Below are 16,806 nucleotides of genomic sequence, written 5' to 3' on the forward strand. Positions count from 1 at the left end.
TGATATTTTTGTTGTACCAATTGCCTGGTTTATGAAAGTAAACCACCATTTGTCTTTCATTTGAGTCTTTTGCCTTTCCCCCTGATGATGGATGAAAGGGATTGTACATGCTTGTTTCGTCATTTTTATATTCCAGTGAAACAGGGAGCCATGGAAGGCCACAATAGTTAATTAAACTTTTTTTAAAGTAGAATGTTAATGGAGATTTTAATTTAGCTAGATTTTATTTATTGCAGGATGCCAATTTTTAAATGAATATAATTCGCTACATTTCTTTGCATAAATTGCTCTGTATTTGTATTATGTTATATGGTCTTTTTTGCTCATCCGTTTTTAATATATCTGAGCGTGACAATGGGTGCCCCCCTGTCGGTAATTCGACCATGATTACTACAAGTTTAGACAGCTGGCTAGACTAACTTACCAATCTAAAAAATGTAATAAAAATCGCTGACATGGGCTAACAAGAGAAAACTCCTGATGCACAACCAAATTTTGAAATTGCACTACTATTCTAACTCGCTACAGTTATTTTTTGGGAGGGGTTGAGCCACGGGTCTACAGGACTGCCAGTTGCCCATCCCTGACCTAGATAATGAATGTTAAAATAAACATACCATAATGCACCTATTTCCTGTGTGAAGCTCCCAGCCTCACACCATCTCAGGTTTTGTTTTTCCTTCCACTCCCAGGCCCTGTATAATGGTCCTGCTGGGTGTAACCTAACTAACCTGACCTTACATCCCAAATAGCACCCTATTCCCTATATAGTGCTACTTTTGACCACAGTCCTATGTGTTATAGTGCACCAAATAGGAGATAGAACCTGGGTTGCTTCCCAAATGGCACCCTATCTGGAGACATGAGACTTCAACCCCTATAAATCTCTTAAGTAGTGTTGTGTGTGTGTTTTCTGTCTGCAGGTGGCTCAGAGCTCCAAGGTGTGGGGAGAAGTGCCGCTGCCCGAGGACCTGGATTCATCGAGGACTGTTGTCCAAAGATCTCAGCGCTTCCTGGACGATGACGAGGACTTCGCTGCCGATGAAGCATCAGGAGGTGGGGTCTAGGGTCAACACAGCTGGATCGCAAACCAGCTTTCTTTTGATAGACAAACTTTTATTTATGATATTTTAAGATCATGATTACAATACTATACTGTACAGAACTTCATACTACCCCTGAACAATTCCTTACAAAACTGCAAACAATGTTAACAGTGGTCCCATCCATAGTGAACCTAACTGTTTACTGTAACTATTATCTCCACCATAATCCCCTGGGTGCACAGGGGTCTGTAATACCTACATGTTTCAAGCAGACCACCACAGTCTCTATGCCCAAGAAGACCAAAGTAACCTGTCTAAATAACTATCGCCCAGTAGCACTCACATCTTTAGTCATGCAATGCTTTGAAAGGCTGGTCATGGCTCACATCGACACCATCATCCCAGACACCCTGGACCAGCTCCAATTGGCATACCGCCCCAACAGATCCACAGATGATGCAATCTCTATTTCCCTCTCCCACCTGGACTAGAGGAACACCTGCGTAAGAATGCTGTTCATTGACTATAGCTCAGCGTTTAACACTATAGTGCCCTCCAAGCTCATCACTAAGCTCAGTACCTTGGGACTGAACACCTCCCTCTGCAACTTGGATCCCGGACTTCCGGACAGGGCGCCCCCAGGTGGTGAGGGTAGGCAACAACACATCCGCCACGCAGACCCTCAACATGGGCCCCTCGGGGTCCATGCTTAGACCCCTCCTGTACTCCCTGTTCACACACGATGGCCACGCATGACTCCAACACCATAATTAAGTTTGCTGACGACACGACGGCGGTTGGCCTGATCACCGACGACGACGAAACAGCCTATATGGAGGAGGTCAGTGATCTGGAATTGTCATGCCAGGACAAAAAGCACTCCCTCAACGTCAGAAAGACAAAAGGAAGGCCAAGCACGCACTCATCCGTATCGACGGGGCTGTAGTGGAGCTGGTCGAGAGCTTCAAGTTCCTCTGTGTCCATGTCACTAAGGAATTATCATTGTCCACACACACCAACACCTCTTTCCCCTCAGAAGGCTGAAAAGATTTGCAATGGGCCCTCAGATACTCAAAAAGTTAGGGGCCTCCCGGGTGGCGCAGTGGTCTAGAGCACTGCATCGCAGTGCTAGCTGCGCCACCAGAGTCTCTGGGTTCGCGCCCAGGCTCTGTCGCAGCCGGCCGCGACCGGGAGGTCCGTGGGGCGACGCACAATTGGCATAGCGTCGTCCGGGTTAGGGAGGGTTTGGCCGGTAGGGATATCCTTGTCTCATCGCGCTCCAGCGACTCCTGTGGCGGGCCGGGCGCAGTGCGCGCTAACCAAGGGGGCCAGGTACACGGTGTTTCCTCCGACACATTGGTGCGGCTGGCTTCCGGGTTGGAGGCGCGCTGTGTGAAGAAGCAGTGCGGCTTGGTTGGGTTGTGCTTCGGAGGACGCATGGCTTTCGACCTTCGTCTCTCCCGAGCCCGTACGGGAGTTGTAGCGATGAGACAAGATAGTAATTACTAGCGATTGGATACCACGAAAATTGTGGAGAAAATGGGATAAAATTAAGAAGAAAAAAAAGAAAAAAAGTTTTACAGCTGCACCATTGAGAGCATCTTGACTGGCTTCATCACCGCTCGGTATGGCAACTGCTTGGTATCCGATCGCAAGGCGCTACAAAGGGTAGTGCGTATGGCCCAGTACATCACTGGTACTGAGCCCCCTGCCATCCAGGACCTCTATACCAGGCGCTATCAGAGGAAGGCCCTAAAAATTGTAAAAGACTCCAGCCACCCAAGTCATACACTGTTCTCTCTGCTACAGCACGGCAGCGGTACCGATGCAACAAGTCTGGAACCAGGACCCTAAACAGCTTCTAACCTCAAGCCTTAAGACTGTAAATAGTTTGTTAAATTGTTAACCATCAGCTACCCGGACTATCTGCATTGACCCTTTTTGCACTAACTACTCATCACAACTGCTACTGTTTATTATCTATCTTCTTACATAGTCACTTTATCCCTGCCTATATGTACATACCTAACTCAATTAACTTGTACCCCTGCATATCAGCTCGGTACTGGTACCCCGTGTATATAGCCAAGTTATCGTTACTCATTGTGTATTTATTCCTTGTGTTATTATTTTTCTATTTATTTTTTTCTCCCTGCGTTGTTGGGCAGGGCCCATAATTAAGTATTTCACTGTTAGTAAACACCGGTTGTTTACCAAAAGCATGTGACAAATACAATTTGATTTGACCCTGCTGCACTTCAGATGTATACATGTATGTTCCACCTGTTGAGTAAATGAATGAGTTGTCCCTGGTTCTCCCTGGGCCTTGAGCTATGCTAACATTCTGACCACACCTCTTTTATCTTCCCCGTAGATCTGCCCAGTGGAGAGGAGGATGGAAGCACGCCAGAACCCACAGTGGTGACTGAGATCAGCACAAGTAAGAACCCTGAGCCCTCAGCCCTGAGCATAACACCCCCTGCACTCTTGGAAGATAAGCCACATGGTGGGCTAAAATAGATCCTAATAAACAAACACACAAATCCCCACCAGGGTTGCCTCATTTAAATGGCCACCTGTCCCATAAAGATATACAAAACATTAGGATCACCTGCTCTTTCCATGACATAGACTGACCAGGTGAATCCAGGTGAAAGCTATGATCCCTTATTGATGTCACTTGTACATCCACTTCAATCAGTATAGATGAAGAAGACGAGACAGGTTAAAGAATGATTTTTAAGCCTTGAGACAACTGAGACATGGATTGTGTATGTGTGCCATTCAGAGGGTGAATGGGCAAGTCAAAACATTTGCCTTTGGACTAGGTATGGTAGTAGGTGCCAAGCTCACCGGTTTGTGTCAAGAACTGCAATGCCGCTGTTCTTTTGTTCCGCTCAGTTTCGCGTGTGTATCAAGAATGGTCCACAATGCAAAGGATATGCAGCCAACTTGACAACTGTGGGAAGCATTGGAGTCCAAATGGGCCAGCATCCCTTTGGAACGCTTTTGACACCTTGCAGAGTCTATTCCTGGACAAATTGAGGCTGTTCTGAGGGCAAAGGGGGTGGGGGGGACTAGGGCTGTTATAGAAATCGTATTACTGCCACACCGGCAGTCACGAGTCATGACGGCAGTCAAATTCCATGTGACCGTTTAGTCATGGTAATTAGGCTTCTCCTAGCTCTGATGCTGCTGATGGTCGTTAGTAGCCTACCAAACTTGCTAACTGCCTGGTACTCAGCACTCTATTCTCCCTCAAATCACTCTGACATTAATGCAAATGTAATCGAAAATCTAATCAAACACTTCATGAGAGCCCATGAGCTCATGTTGCGCAACATTTCTATAGGCTATGCAATTGCGTGAGAAATCAGTTATGGCCTCTTATTAAAAATAAGGGGCTCCATCAGCTTTCTATAGGCTAGGCCTACTAAACTCAGCAAAAAAAGAAACGTCATCTCACTGTCAACTGCGTTTATTTTCAGCAAACTTAACATGAGTAAATATTTGTATGAACATAAGATTCAACAACTGACATAAACTAAACAAGTTCCACAGACATGTGACTAACAGAAATGGAATAATGTGTCCCTGAACAAAGGGGGGGTCAAAATCAAAAGTAACAGCCGGTATCTGGTGTGGCCACCAGCTGCATTAATTACGGCAGTGCATCTCCTCCTCATGGACTGCACCAGATTTGCCAGTTCTTGCTGTGAGATGTTACCCCACTCTTCCACCAAGGCACCTGCAAGTTCCCGGACATTTCTGGGGGGAATGGCCCTAGTCCTCACCCTCCGATCCAACAGGTCTCAGACGTGCTCAATGGGATTGAGATCCGGGCTCTTCGCTGGCCATGGCAGAACACTGACATTCCTGTCTTGCAGGAAATCCCGCACAGAACGAGCAGTATGGCTGGTGGCATTGTCATGCTAGAGGGTCATGTCAGGATGAGCCTACAGGAAGGGTATCACATGAGGGAGGAGGATGTCTTCCCTGTAACGCACAGCGTTGAGATTGCCTGCAATGACAACAAGCTCAGTCCGATGATGCTGTGACACACCGCCCCAGACCATGACGGACCCTCCACCTCCAAATCGATCCCGCTCCAGAGTACAGGCCTCGGTGTAGCGCTCATTCCTTCGACGATGAACGCGAATCCGACCATCACCCTGGTGAGACAAAACCGCGACTCATCAGTGAAGAGCACTTTTTGCCAGTCCTGTCTGGTCCAGCGACGGTGGGTTTGTGCCCATAGGCGACGTTGTTGCCGGTCAGCTGTCCGTCCTGTTTCCCTGTAGCACTGTCTTAGGCGTCTCACAGTACGGACATTGCAATTTATTTCCCTGGCCACATCTGCAGTCCTCATGTCTCCTTGCAGCATGCCTAAGGCACGTTCACGCAGATGAGCAGGGACCCTGGGCATCATTCTTTTGGTGTTTTTCAGAGTCAGTAGAAAGGCCTCTTTAGTGTCCTAAGTTTTCATAACTGTGACCTTAATTGCCTACCATCTGTAAGCTGTTAGTGTCTTAATGACCGTTTTTTTGCTGAGTTTATATTTATTTCTCAACTTTCCAAATGTTAAGCACATTGCTTCTCTTTACAACAGGAGTATAGCCTACCTGGCTGGCATGAAAATTAACCAAATCATAGTCGCACAGTGGCCAAATAACTTAAAATTACGCACATTAATCTGCTTTATGTAACGTTCGTCTTGAGGACAATGAGTGGACCAAGGCGCAGCGGGTGATGAATACATAATGAATTTAATTGGCAAGACGAACACTGACACGAAATACACTTGAATAAACTATAAAACAACAAACGACGTTAAACAGACCTGAACATGAGAACTACATAAAACGAAGAACGCACGAACAGGGAAAACGAATGAACGAACGAGACAGTACCGTGTGGTGCAACAAAACACAGACACAGCGACAGTCACCCACAAACAAACAGTGAGAACAGCCTACCTTAATATGGTTCTCAATCAGAGGAAACGTCAAACACCTGCCTCTAATTGAGAACCATATCAGGCAACACATTTAACCCAACATAGAAAAACATAACATAGAATGCCCACCCCAACTCACGCCCTGACCAACTAAACACATACAAAAACAATGGAAAACAGGTCAGGAACGTGACAGAACCCCCCCCTCAAGGTGCGAACTCCGGGCACACAACCAAAGTCTAGGGGAGGGTCTGGGTGGGCATCTGTCCACGGTGGCGGCTCCGGCTCCGGACGTGGTCCCCACCCCACCATAGTCAATCCCCGCTTCCGTAGCCTCCTCCCAATGGCCACCCTCCAAATTAACCCCACAGGATTAAGGGGCAGCACCGGACTGAGGGGCAACACCGGAATGAGGGGCAGCTCCGGACTGAGGGGCAGCTCCGGACTGAGGGGCAGCTCCGGACTGAGGGGCAGCACCGGGCTGGCTGGCGGATCCTGGCTGGCTGGCTCTGGCGGATCCTGGCTGGCTGGCTCTGGCGGATCCTGGCTGGCTGGCTCTGGCGGATCCTGGCTGGCTGGCTCTGGCTGCTCATGGCTGGCTGGCGGCTCTGGCTGCTCATGGCTGGCTGGCGGCTCTGGCTGCTCATGGCTGGCTGGCGGCTCTGGCTGCTCATGGCTGGCTGGCGGCTCTGGCTGCTCATGGCTGGCTGGCGGCTCTGGCTGCTCATGGCTGGCTGGCGGCTCTGGCTGCTCATGGCTGGCTGGCGGCTCTGGCTGCTCATGGCTGGCTGGCGGCTCTGGCTGCTCATGGCTGGCTGGCGGCTCTGGCTGCTCATGGCTGGCGGAAGGCTCTGGCTGCTCCTGTCTGGCGGAAGGCTCTGGCTGCTCCTGTCTGGCGGACGGCTCTAGCGGCTCCTGTATGGCGGACGGCTCTAGCGGCTCCTGTCTGGCGGACGGCTCTGAAGGCTCATGGCAGACGGGCGGCTTTGCAGGCTCAGTACAGACGGGCGGCTTTGAAGGCTCAGTACAGACGGGCAGCTTTGAAGGCTCAGTACAGACGGGCAGTTCATGCGGCGCTTGGCAGACGGACAGTTCAGGCGCCGTTGGGCAGACAGCAGACTCTGGCCGGCTGAGGCGCACTGTAGGCCTGGTGCGTGGTGCCGGAACTGGAGGTACCGGGCTAAGGACACGCACCTTCAGGCTAGTTCGGGGAGCAGCAACAGGACGCACAGGACTCTGGAGGCGCACAGGAGGCTTGGTGCGTGGTACCGGAACTGGAGGTACTGGGCTGGAGACACGCACCACAGGGCTAGTGCGTGGAGGAGGAACAGGGCTCTGGAGACGCACAGGAAGCCTGGTGCGTGGTGTAAGCACTGGTGGTACTGGGCTGGGGCGGGGAGGTGGCGCCGGATATACCGGACCATGCAGGCGTACTGGCTCCCTTGAGCACTGAGCCTGCCCAACCTTACCTGGTTGTATGCTCCCCGTAGCCCGACCAGTGCGGGGAGGTGGAATAACCCGCACTGGGCTATGTAGGCGAACCGGGGACACCATGCGTAAGGCTGGTGCCATGTATGCCGGCCCGAGGAGACGCACTGGTGGCCAGATGCGTTGGGCCGGCTTCATGACATCCGGCTCAATACTCAATCTAGCCCTGCCAGTGCGGGGAGGTGGAATAACCCGCACCGGGCTAAGCACACGTACAGGAGACACCGTGCGCTTTACCGCATAACACGGTGTCTGCCCGTACTCTCGCTCTCCACGGTAAGCTCGGGGAGTTGGCGCAGGTCTCCTACCTGACTTTGCCACCCTCCCTTGTAGCCCCTTCCCAAGAAATTTTTGGGCTTGACTCACAGGCTTCCGTGCTAGCCGCGTACCCTCATAACGCCGGTTCTTCTCTCCGGTTGCCTCTGCTCTCCTAACTGCCTCCAGCTGTTCCCATGGGAGGCAATCTCTTCCAGCCAGGATCTCCTCCCATGTGTAGCAACCCTTGCCGTCCAAAACTTCCTCCCATGTCCATTCCTCCTTCTTGCGCTGTTGCTGCTGCCCGTTAACCCGCTGCTTGATCCTTCGTTGGTGGGTGATTCTGTAACGTTCGTCTTGAGGACAATGAGTGGACCAAGGCGCAGCGGGTGATGAATACATAATGAATTTAATTGGCAAGACGAACACTGACACGAAATACACTTGAATAAACTATAAAACAACAAACGACGTTAAACAGACCTGAACATGAGAACTACATAAAACGAAGAACGCACGAACAGGGAAAACGAATGAATGAACGAACGAGACAGTACCGTGTGGTGCAACAAAACACAGACACAGCGACAATCACCCACAAACAAACAGTGAGAACAGCCTACCTTAATATGGTTCTCAATCAGAGGAAACGTCAAACACCTGCCTCTAATTGAGAACCATATCAGGCAACACATTTAACCCAACATAGAAACACATAACATAGAATGCCCACCCCAACTCACGCCCTGACCAACTAAACACATACAAAAACAATGGAAAACAGGTCAGGAACGTGACACTTTACAACAGGTGTAGAGCCTAACTGGCTGGCATGAAAATTAACCAAATCATAGTCGCACATCTCATGTAGTCTAGGCCATAGGCTTATATGTTTTGATAAGTTTTGTATCACTAAAGTGGCCAAATGACTTAAAATGAAGCACATTAATCCGCTTTACAACAGGTGTAGAGCCTAACTGGCATACATACGCAGCATTTGAGTTTCAAGTTTGAGGAAGATAATTTTCACCATAAAAATGACCTTTCATGACCGCAACAGCCCAAGGGGGACACATTCAATATTAGGAAGGTGTTCCTAATGTTTGGTATACTCAGTGTACATGATATCTACAGTATCCACACAATGGTGTTTTTTTTATAGACGAAACTGATGATTTGTTAAACACCGAATTAGGGCTGTCAGAGTTAATCAGTTAACTCAAATTAACTTTTTGTTATCTTAGTGCACTTAAAAAAAAAAAGAAGTGATTAATCACATTGTCTGAAAGCGTTGAAAATACACTGAGAACATCCAAAATACATCATCTATACAGCTAAAAACAACAATGCGATGTCAAAGGTTGACATTGGGGTTAAAAGAAAAGTGTGCTTTATCAAAAAATAGGAATGACGAAAGTTGTTGGGTGAACTATCCTTTTAACACAAGCATAATATGAATGGTTCGCATCCAACTAAGCCAAGCTCGAAGTCTAGGAAAACAGTTTTCAGATGTGAAATGGCTGTTTTTAAAAAAGTTGTAAGAGTTTCCTCACCGAATGGCTCAAGCTGGATATGTATAGGCAAGGAGTCCAAAAGTCCTTAAACTGTACACCTCCTTTATTGAAGCATCCAGAGTTAGCCATGACTAAGCAGGTGAGTTACGGGCTGCTCACAGCATTAGCAGATCACACTCACAGTAGTAGATTTAAAGTCTCTAAGCCGCCAACAGTCAAATTGGAGCATATGAGTGGTTTGTTGACCCATTGATGATTATAGATGTGAACACACCAGACACTACTTGGGGCGGGTTTGTAGTTCTCAGCCAAATCCTGCTGGGAAGCTTGGGTTAGTGGCCTCAGGGTCAAATCCCATTTGGCAGATATACATTACACACTACACAAAAGGTTATTCAAATACAAAAGGAAGTGGAAAAGTCTGAAAATATAATTGAGAAGATATGGGATTTCTGGGGTTTTCCGCAAAATAATCGGCTGATAAACCATCCAGTCTTACTTGAGTCTCACACGCATGTCCTACTGTATCGACATGCTTTTCCTACACTGAAGTCTTGAAGTCTTTTTTCGACTGCTATCACGAAGAGCTTGCTATTTCTGGCAGTCAAAATGTCTATTTTAACTTTCACTCTTCAGGTCAGTTAGTGTTACAATTTGGACTTGTTGTTAGTAAATATCCATGACTAAAAACTGTATCCATTACTCAGACAGAATGTTCTGTTTCAGAATAAAAAATATGCCTTGTCTGGCAGCAGTGAAGGCCGGGGCAGCCAGTGTGCTGTGCTCACCGTTCCATTTTTAGATTATTATATGACAGCAGTTGGGAAGGAACATTACTGGTTTCCTGAGTTGGATTTGTCTGGTCAACACGTTGGTGCCGGCTCTCCCTGTCCAGTGGGTTGTCATTGTGGCATGTAGGCCCTCGCCTCTCCTTCCTCCCCCCTTACATAGTGTAGAGTGATGGAAGTAGAGGTGCCACTTCTGAACCCATTATGATGCACATCCTGTTGTGTTTGCTGTGTTGAAGATTTTCCCTTTCCTAGTCTCTCAGGGACCTAACATTTGAACCGGTTGAACTGGCATTTGAAGCTGTGTGAGAAAGAAATCCAGAGTCTTTAACGGTTGTTGAAGGGGGACGTTATTTTCAACCTCTTGTCTATTGTCTTTTGGTCCACTGAAGGTTCCCGAATTTCACTTCAGCATGGTCCCTCTCAACCTCTTCTCTTGACCTCTGCAGCATATCTCGATACAGTTCTATGGGAGACATCTTCCAGCCTGTCTTTCATCTCTCGGTATTCCACTGGTTCACATGCCCCCTCTTCCTAGCAGACATTCCTACAGCAGCCAGAGCACATTGTTTAGAAACCATAGAAACAGAGGTTAGTTAGAGAGTTCTTCCCAATGCTCATTTTAAACCAGAGGCTTCAAAATGAACTATCTCCAGTCTGACTCAGTCTTCCCTTGGTTTAAAGGCATTTTATCACAGACTACGTTGACCTCGAGACTGCTTGGTTATTTATTGTTTTTTGTGATGTTTGAAATCCCATATGCAAACAGTAGGTGGAAATGTATATACACTGTGTCATGTATTCTTACGCAAATTTATTTTAAAACAATTCAAACATAAAATATCAATTAAAGGGGATTAATTATGTAAGTTATTTCCAGCAGAGTGACAACACTTGTTTAAGATGGGTCAAAGGCACCAATTTTGTTCAAAAGGCTCCCAGGAAGTTTGTTTTAACTTTGGGGTCATGGGAAGATTCTCACAATGCCCTCCCTGTATATACACAATAAAAACATGACATTACATTTCACAAGAGATTTCGCAACATATTAAGTGTGTGCCCTTAGGCCACTACTCTACTACCACATACACTACATGACCAAAAGTATGTGGACACCTGCTCATCGAACATCTCATTCCAAAATCAAAGCTTTTTACTATCATTATTTATCTAATTTATCTTTGTTTCATAGTACAGTGTGATGTGTGTAATGTGTGTGTCAGTCAGTGGCGTTGTTTGTCAGACAGCTTGGGCTCTCAGATAGTCACACCGACGCGGGGCAGAAGGACAAGAGGCGGCAGCTGCAGTTATTTTGATGTGTTCTTTGTTGTTGTTCTGCTCTGGCCTTCTCGGAGGGGGTCACTGGTCACCCTCAGACACACCTGCGTCACTGACGTGAACAGGGGGCAGAAAGCTGAGCAGAACTTGCTAAGGGAGGAAGGGATGGTGTGCGATAGGAGGACTACTCATGAGAGGATAAGAAAAATAAAAAACTGTAGTATTTTAGAACACTGTCTGTGATATAAGCATTTCAATGTCATCCCTTAATCCTTGATTGTTTATTTGTTCACAGTGCCAGGGCATTGTCTTTGATTATTATTCAGTGTCAGTATGAATGGTTTTACTCAATGGTTCCCAAACTGTGTGACCTAAAACATTGTTTTAATTTTCTTTTTTAACAAATTCTTACATTATCTTCAGGAGAAAATTAACCTGGATTGTCGGTCACAATTAAAGCAGTTCATTACATTTTTCTTCAGATTCAAGTATAAATAATGGTGCAGCCCTTAATTGCTGCTCTTGACAACCTAATTTGCGGCTCCTGATAATAATCTGTTATGAGTTCTAACTGGTGACTGTGGCTCTGCCAGCACTCTTCTCTTCTTTCTCCTGAACAAACCCTCACATCTCTGTGCTAGCTTAGAACAAATAAAATAGGGCAGTCAAATTGAACATGGTAAATTCATACACACGAATAAGAATGTTATCTTTCTAAATGTTTTCCAAATGGAGAAAGTTTCTATTTCTCAAAATGAGTGATAATTGATAACGGTTATATTGGGCTCAATTTTAAGAGTTGAAAGCCAACTTTGGCATTTTTATAATTCTAAAATATATGGTTTCTAGTAGGCTACAGAATTAGAGAAGGGCTGTTTCTCTGAATCTCAGGCAGTAGGCTCAAGAAAGCCTGCCTGTCTTCCAGACTGACAAGCAGTAGCAGGTCTCTAGGCATAAGCAACATAAACACTTAGATTTTAGGAGGTCAGACAGGGTCACAACTTACATTTAGATAGGCTAGTACAATACACAATGTGAAACTTCTAAATTTGGTATCAGCAGTTTTCCTCTTATGTCAGTCACTGACACTCACTCAATTAGCCCGTGTCGGCTAAAATGCTATAGATTGCTAGGTCTAGCCAGCTATCTAAACCTTGTAGTAATCATGGCCAAATTACTGATTGGGCATGCAGGGCCAAAATGTTAGCACCCTGAGTAGCAGCAATCCATCCCCTGAGTAGCAGCACTCTATCCCCTGAGTAGCAGCAATCTATCCCCTGAGTAGCAGCAATCTATCCCCTGAGAAGCAGCAATCTATCCCCTGAGAAGCAGCAATCTATCCCCTGAGAAGCAGCAATCTATCCCCTGAGTAGCAGCAATCTATCCCCTGAGTAGCAGCAATCTATCCCCTGAGAAGCAGCAATCTATCCCCTGAGAAGCAGCAATCTATCCCCTGAGAAGCAGCAATCTATCCCCTGAGTAGCAGCAATCTATCCCCTGAGAAGCAGCAATCTATCCCCTGAGTAGCAGCAATCTATCCCCTGAGAAGCAGCAATCTATCCCCTGAGAAGCAGCAATCTATCCCCTGAGAAGCAGCAATCTATCCCCTGAGAAGCAGCAATCTATCCCCTGAGTAGCAGCAATCTATCCCCTGAGAAGCAGCAATCTATCCCCTGAGTAGCAGCAATCTATCCCCGGAGAAGCAGCAATCTATCCCCTGAGTAGCAGCAATCTATCCCCTGAGTAGCAGCAATCTATCCCCTGAGTAGCAGCAATCTATCCCCTGAGAAGCAGCAATCTATCCCCTGAGAAGCAGCAATCTATCCCCTGAGAAGCAGCAATCTATCCCCTGAGAAGCAGCAATCTATCCCCTGAGAAGCAGCAATCTATCCCCTGAGAAGCAGCAATCTATCCCCTGAGTAGCAGCAATCTATCCCCTGAGAAGCAGCAATCTATCCCCTGAGTAGCAGCAATCTATCCCCTGAGTAGCAGCAATCTATCCCCTGAGTAGCAGCACTCTATCCCCTGAGAAGCAGCAATCTAGGCCATAATTCTGGAGGAAAGCACTAAACATGTTTATGCAACATAATAATCACCCTTAGAATCGTTCCAAAACCACTTTTATTTGTATTTCTACAATAAAAAAATCTACAATACAAATTGCCCCCACCTTAGTCAAAATAGGAATGTGACATTGCACAATATTAAACTGGCTTATTTTCCTTCATTTTTTCCCTTCTTGATTTCAATATGAAAGAGGAACCAGGTACTGGTATTTGTATGTACTCTTTCTTATTCAAAAAAAGGCTACATTTAAGAACTACATTTGAATAATTAACATGCTGTATATTTGTGTAACAATAGAAGCAGTTCATTTAATTGGGTGGTGGGTGATGTTCCGTCATGATGAAAGGGGGCATGGGAAGAGGCTTGCTCATCCACTCCAGCTCTGGGCCCTTGATGCTGCTACAGTCGGTTGTGCCAATAACAGTTCATGTTGCCTTCGAAAAGTGGACTTTTCCTCTCCTTTTTAGCAAACACTTCTTCAAGAGATTTAGTTACACAGAGGGCATATTTGTTACGGTTTCAGATACAATTCTCAACTTATTACTAGTAGCAGATGGTAACAAATACATCTGTCTAATTGACCTACATTACTGACAGGATGTCAGTGGGGGGATATCACAGATGTCAGTTGGATATCAACTAATCTCTAGCCCGAAAACCAAATCCTGCATGTTTGCTCGTCAGGCCAGTAAGTCGATTTGGCTACTTGATAATACAAAGAGAGTAAATATTCAGATGTACTTGGATATAAATATTACGGAACATCCCAATGAAAATATGTGAATAGATATAATGGTGGTTCACTTATCTAGCTGATTATTCAGTAGTCTCAAGTTCCCTCCAGTGCAGAGTTTGTTATCATAGTGTATTACAGTTACACATGGTTTCCTGCTCTACGTTATGGGAGTAACCAACTGTCCATTAGCATAGTAATAATCCTTCTACTGGGATTTGCTAAACGGTTTACAGCTTTTCTTCCGGTAGTTTGAAAAAGCAAATTCACAATACTCGCTGAAATGACCAAAAGAATGGGAAACAACACTACCCACAACTCTTTGATCTAGGAAAGACTCAGATAGTCACTGAAACAGTGTTTACCGTACGGAGTCGTCGACGGCCAACAGTAGCCCGGGACTTAACAGGAGAGTTTAGCCACTACCGCTCTGCTCTCTGCTCTTTGTTTTCTCTCATGGCAGCAATTTGACTGTGACAAGGATCACAACATTTCCAGTAGCTCTTTGAAGTTGTGCAGATGCTTCATTAACACTAATTAGGTCGTGTCACCATGAACTGGAATACCCACAAACCCTTTAGCCTTTAGGGATGGTGCCGCCACCACCTTTTGACACGCACCGCACTGCCATTGTTCTATGTATTTGACAGGAACATATAGGAACTTATATACTGTTTCTGGAGAATGTTACTGTGAAGCAGAGCTGGTTGAAGCCATCTTTCCTGTAGTGACTTGACTTCTGTTCTTAGAGCGTCACCTTACATCGATCCCTTCATTAAATCGTATGAACTTGCTCTCCAAGCAAGGGAGGGGCATGCATCATACATTCTCTCTAGTCTATTCAGTGATATTGTTTCAGTGAAGGCCTGTGTGTGTTTCTTTGTGCGCAGCAGGGGCACGGCTGGATCCGGGCACTGCTGGATCCAGCATACCTACTTGATTATTATAGGCTTCACCAGCAGTTCAAGTTTATGACAGGGGACTTGCAACAGACTCTGGACTGGAGCCTTTTTAAGAGTTCCTGCAGCTAGGATCTCACTGTAAGAGTTAGCATTGCATAATGCATATTATTGCACTGACATAAATGTAAATGAGATTTGTATTATTATTATTATTATATATTTCTTTGCATAACAGTCTACAGTGATATAATGTTTATTATAAACTGGATGGTTCGAGCCCTGAATGCTGATTGGTCGACAGCCGTGATAGATCAGACTGTATACCACGGGTATGACAAAACATTTATTTGTACTGCTCAAATTACATTGGTAACCAGTTTCTAATAGCAATAAGGCACCTCAGGGGTTTCTGGTATGTGGCCAATATACCACAACCAAGGGCTGTATCCAGGCACTCCGCGTTGCGTCCTGCGTAAGAACAGCCCTTAGCCGTGGTATATTGACCATGTACCACACCCCATAGGGCCTTATTGCTTAAATGACCTAGTAGAAATGTTTACACAATGAGAATTTCTTCTCAAACTCTTGCTCAATGACTTTCAGAGCATGTCCCCTGGTCTAACCAAAGCAATGGAAGAATGATTGAGTCATCAGAAAATAGTCCCATTGATGTCTTTTCCAGTGTAATATATTGCACTGGTTTTTAGTGAGAAATCAGTCCAGTCTCCCAGCCTTTTCCATCCTAATGGGAACAACAGGAAGTGCCAACTCCTAGTTGACGCTCCGAGTCCGAAACCCCTTTTTTTACAGAGTGGATCCAACCATCAGAGAAGCAAGCTGCTTTCCAATATAAATAGTGTACTACTTTTGACGAGAGCCCTGTGGTCAAAAGTAGTGCACTATATAGGGAATAAGGTGTCATTTTGTGACGCACATGCAAATGCAGAGAGTGGAGGGAAGTGTGTCCAGTCTGAAGGATTTCCATTCAGCTCCAGTGATATATTGACATAATTCCCTAAGAGATAACCTCTGACCTCCTTCCCTGGACTCTGTCATGCAACGGAGCTTTGTCATTGGTTTTTCCATTCAGTGCGTTGGTCATTTATCATCAAGCTCACACTGGAATGAGTGTGTGAATGGACACGCATGTCAAAGGAGCATTGCAGATAGTATCTTTAACACTCATTGCAGTGTGATCAGATACACTGCTGCTATACTCTGTAGATACTACATATATGGAGGACTGTACAGTATTTGTCATTTATCATTCCTACATTTGAAGTACGTTGCTCTGTGAATGGACATTAGTATTGAATGCATGGGTCATTACAGATGCACTGTAGATTATAGACAACTGTTTAGCATTTTTACATTTATCATTATTAACATTGTAAGTTCTCTGTGACAAGTGGCATTGATGTCAGAGGAATATCACATTGCAGATACACTGCTGCTATACTAGATATAGTGTACAACTCATGCATTATAGCTCTGTCGTGTGTTCTGATATTCATTAAATGTGTGTCTCGTTTAACATCTGGTTCACATATGTCTATGTGACGGGACGTTAAAGACAGTGGAATGTAACAGATCTACTGATAGACTGCAACTATATTTAATACATTGCAGTTTCATTCGATATACAGTACACATCAGGATTCTTCATCTCACAGGAAACAGTCATTGGTTATCACAGACTTGTCCTTGTGCCCTACGAGGTATTTTCACACTGTTCACACATCCCGATTTTCAATTTCCACAAAGCTCGGGCCTCCTCA

At 45.7% G+C, this 16,806-nt stretch overlaps 1 protein-coding gene across 1 annotated transcript in view; it reads left to right on the top strand.

The window, feature by feature from the left end:
* Nucleotides 1-354: 354 nt before the first annotated feature.
* The window catches only part of LOC120061201 (basement membrane-specific heparan sulfate proteoglycan core protein-like), a 112,359-nt gene continuing 95,907 nt past the window's right edge, over nt 355-16,806 (top strand). Inside the window, exons 1-3 of the mRNA XM_039010823.1 lie at nt 355-372; nt 924-1,056; nt 3,421-3,486. Of these exons, the coding sequence (XP_038866751.1) occupies nt 355-372; nt 924-1,056; nt 3,421-3,486 (217 nt within the window). The remainder of the gene's footprint in view (nt 373-923; nt 1,057-3,420; nt 3,487-16,806) is intronic.

This window comes from Salvelinus namaycush, chromosome 16 (genome assembly GCF_016432855.1).
Source record: "Salvelinus namaycush isolate Seneca chromosome 16, SaNama_1.0, whole genome shotgun sequence".
Classification (NCBI taxonomy): domain Eukaryota; kingdom Metazoa; phylum Chordata; class Actinopteri; order Salmoniformes; family Salmonidae; genus Salvelinus; species Salvelinus namaycush.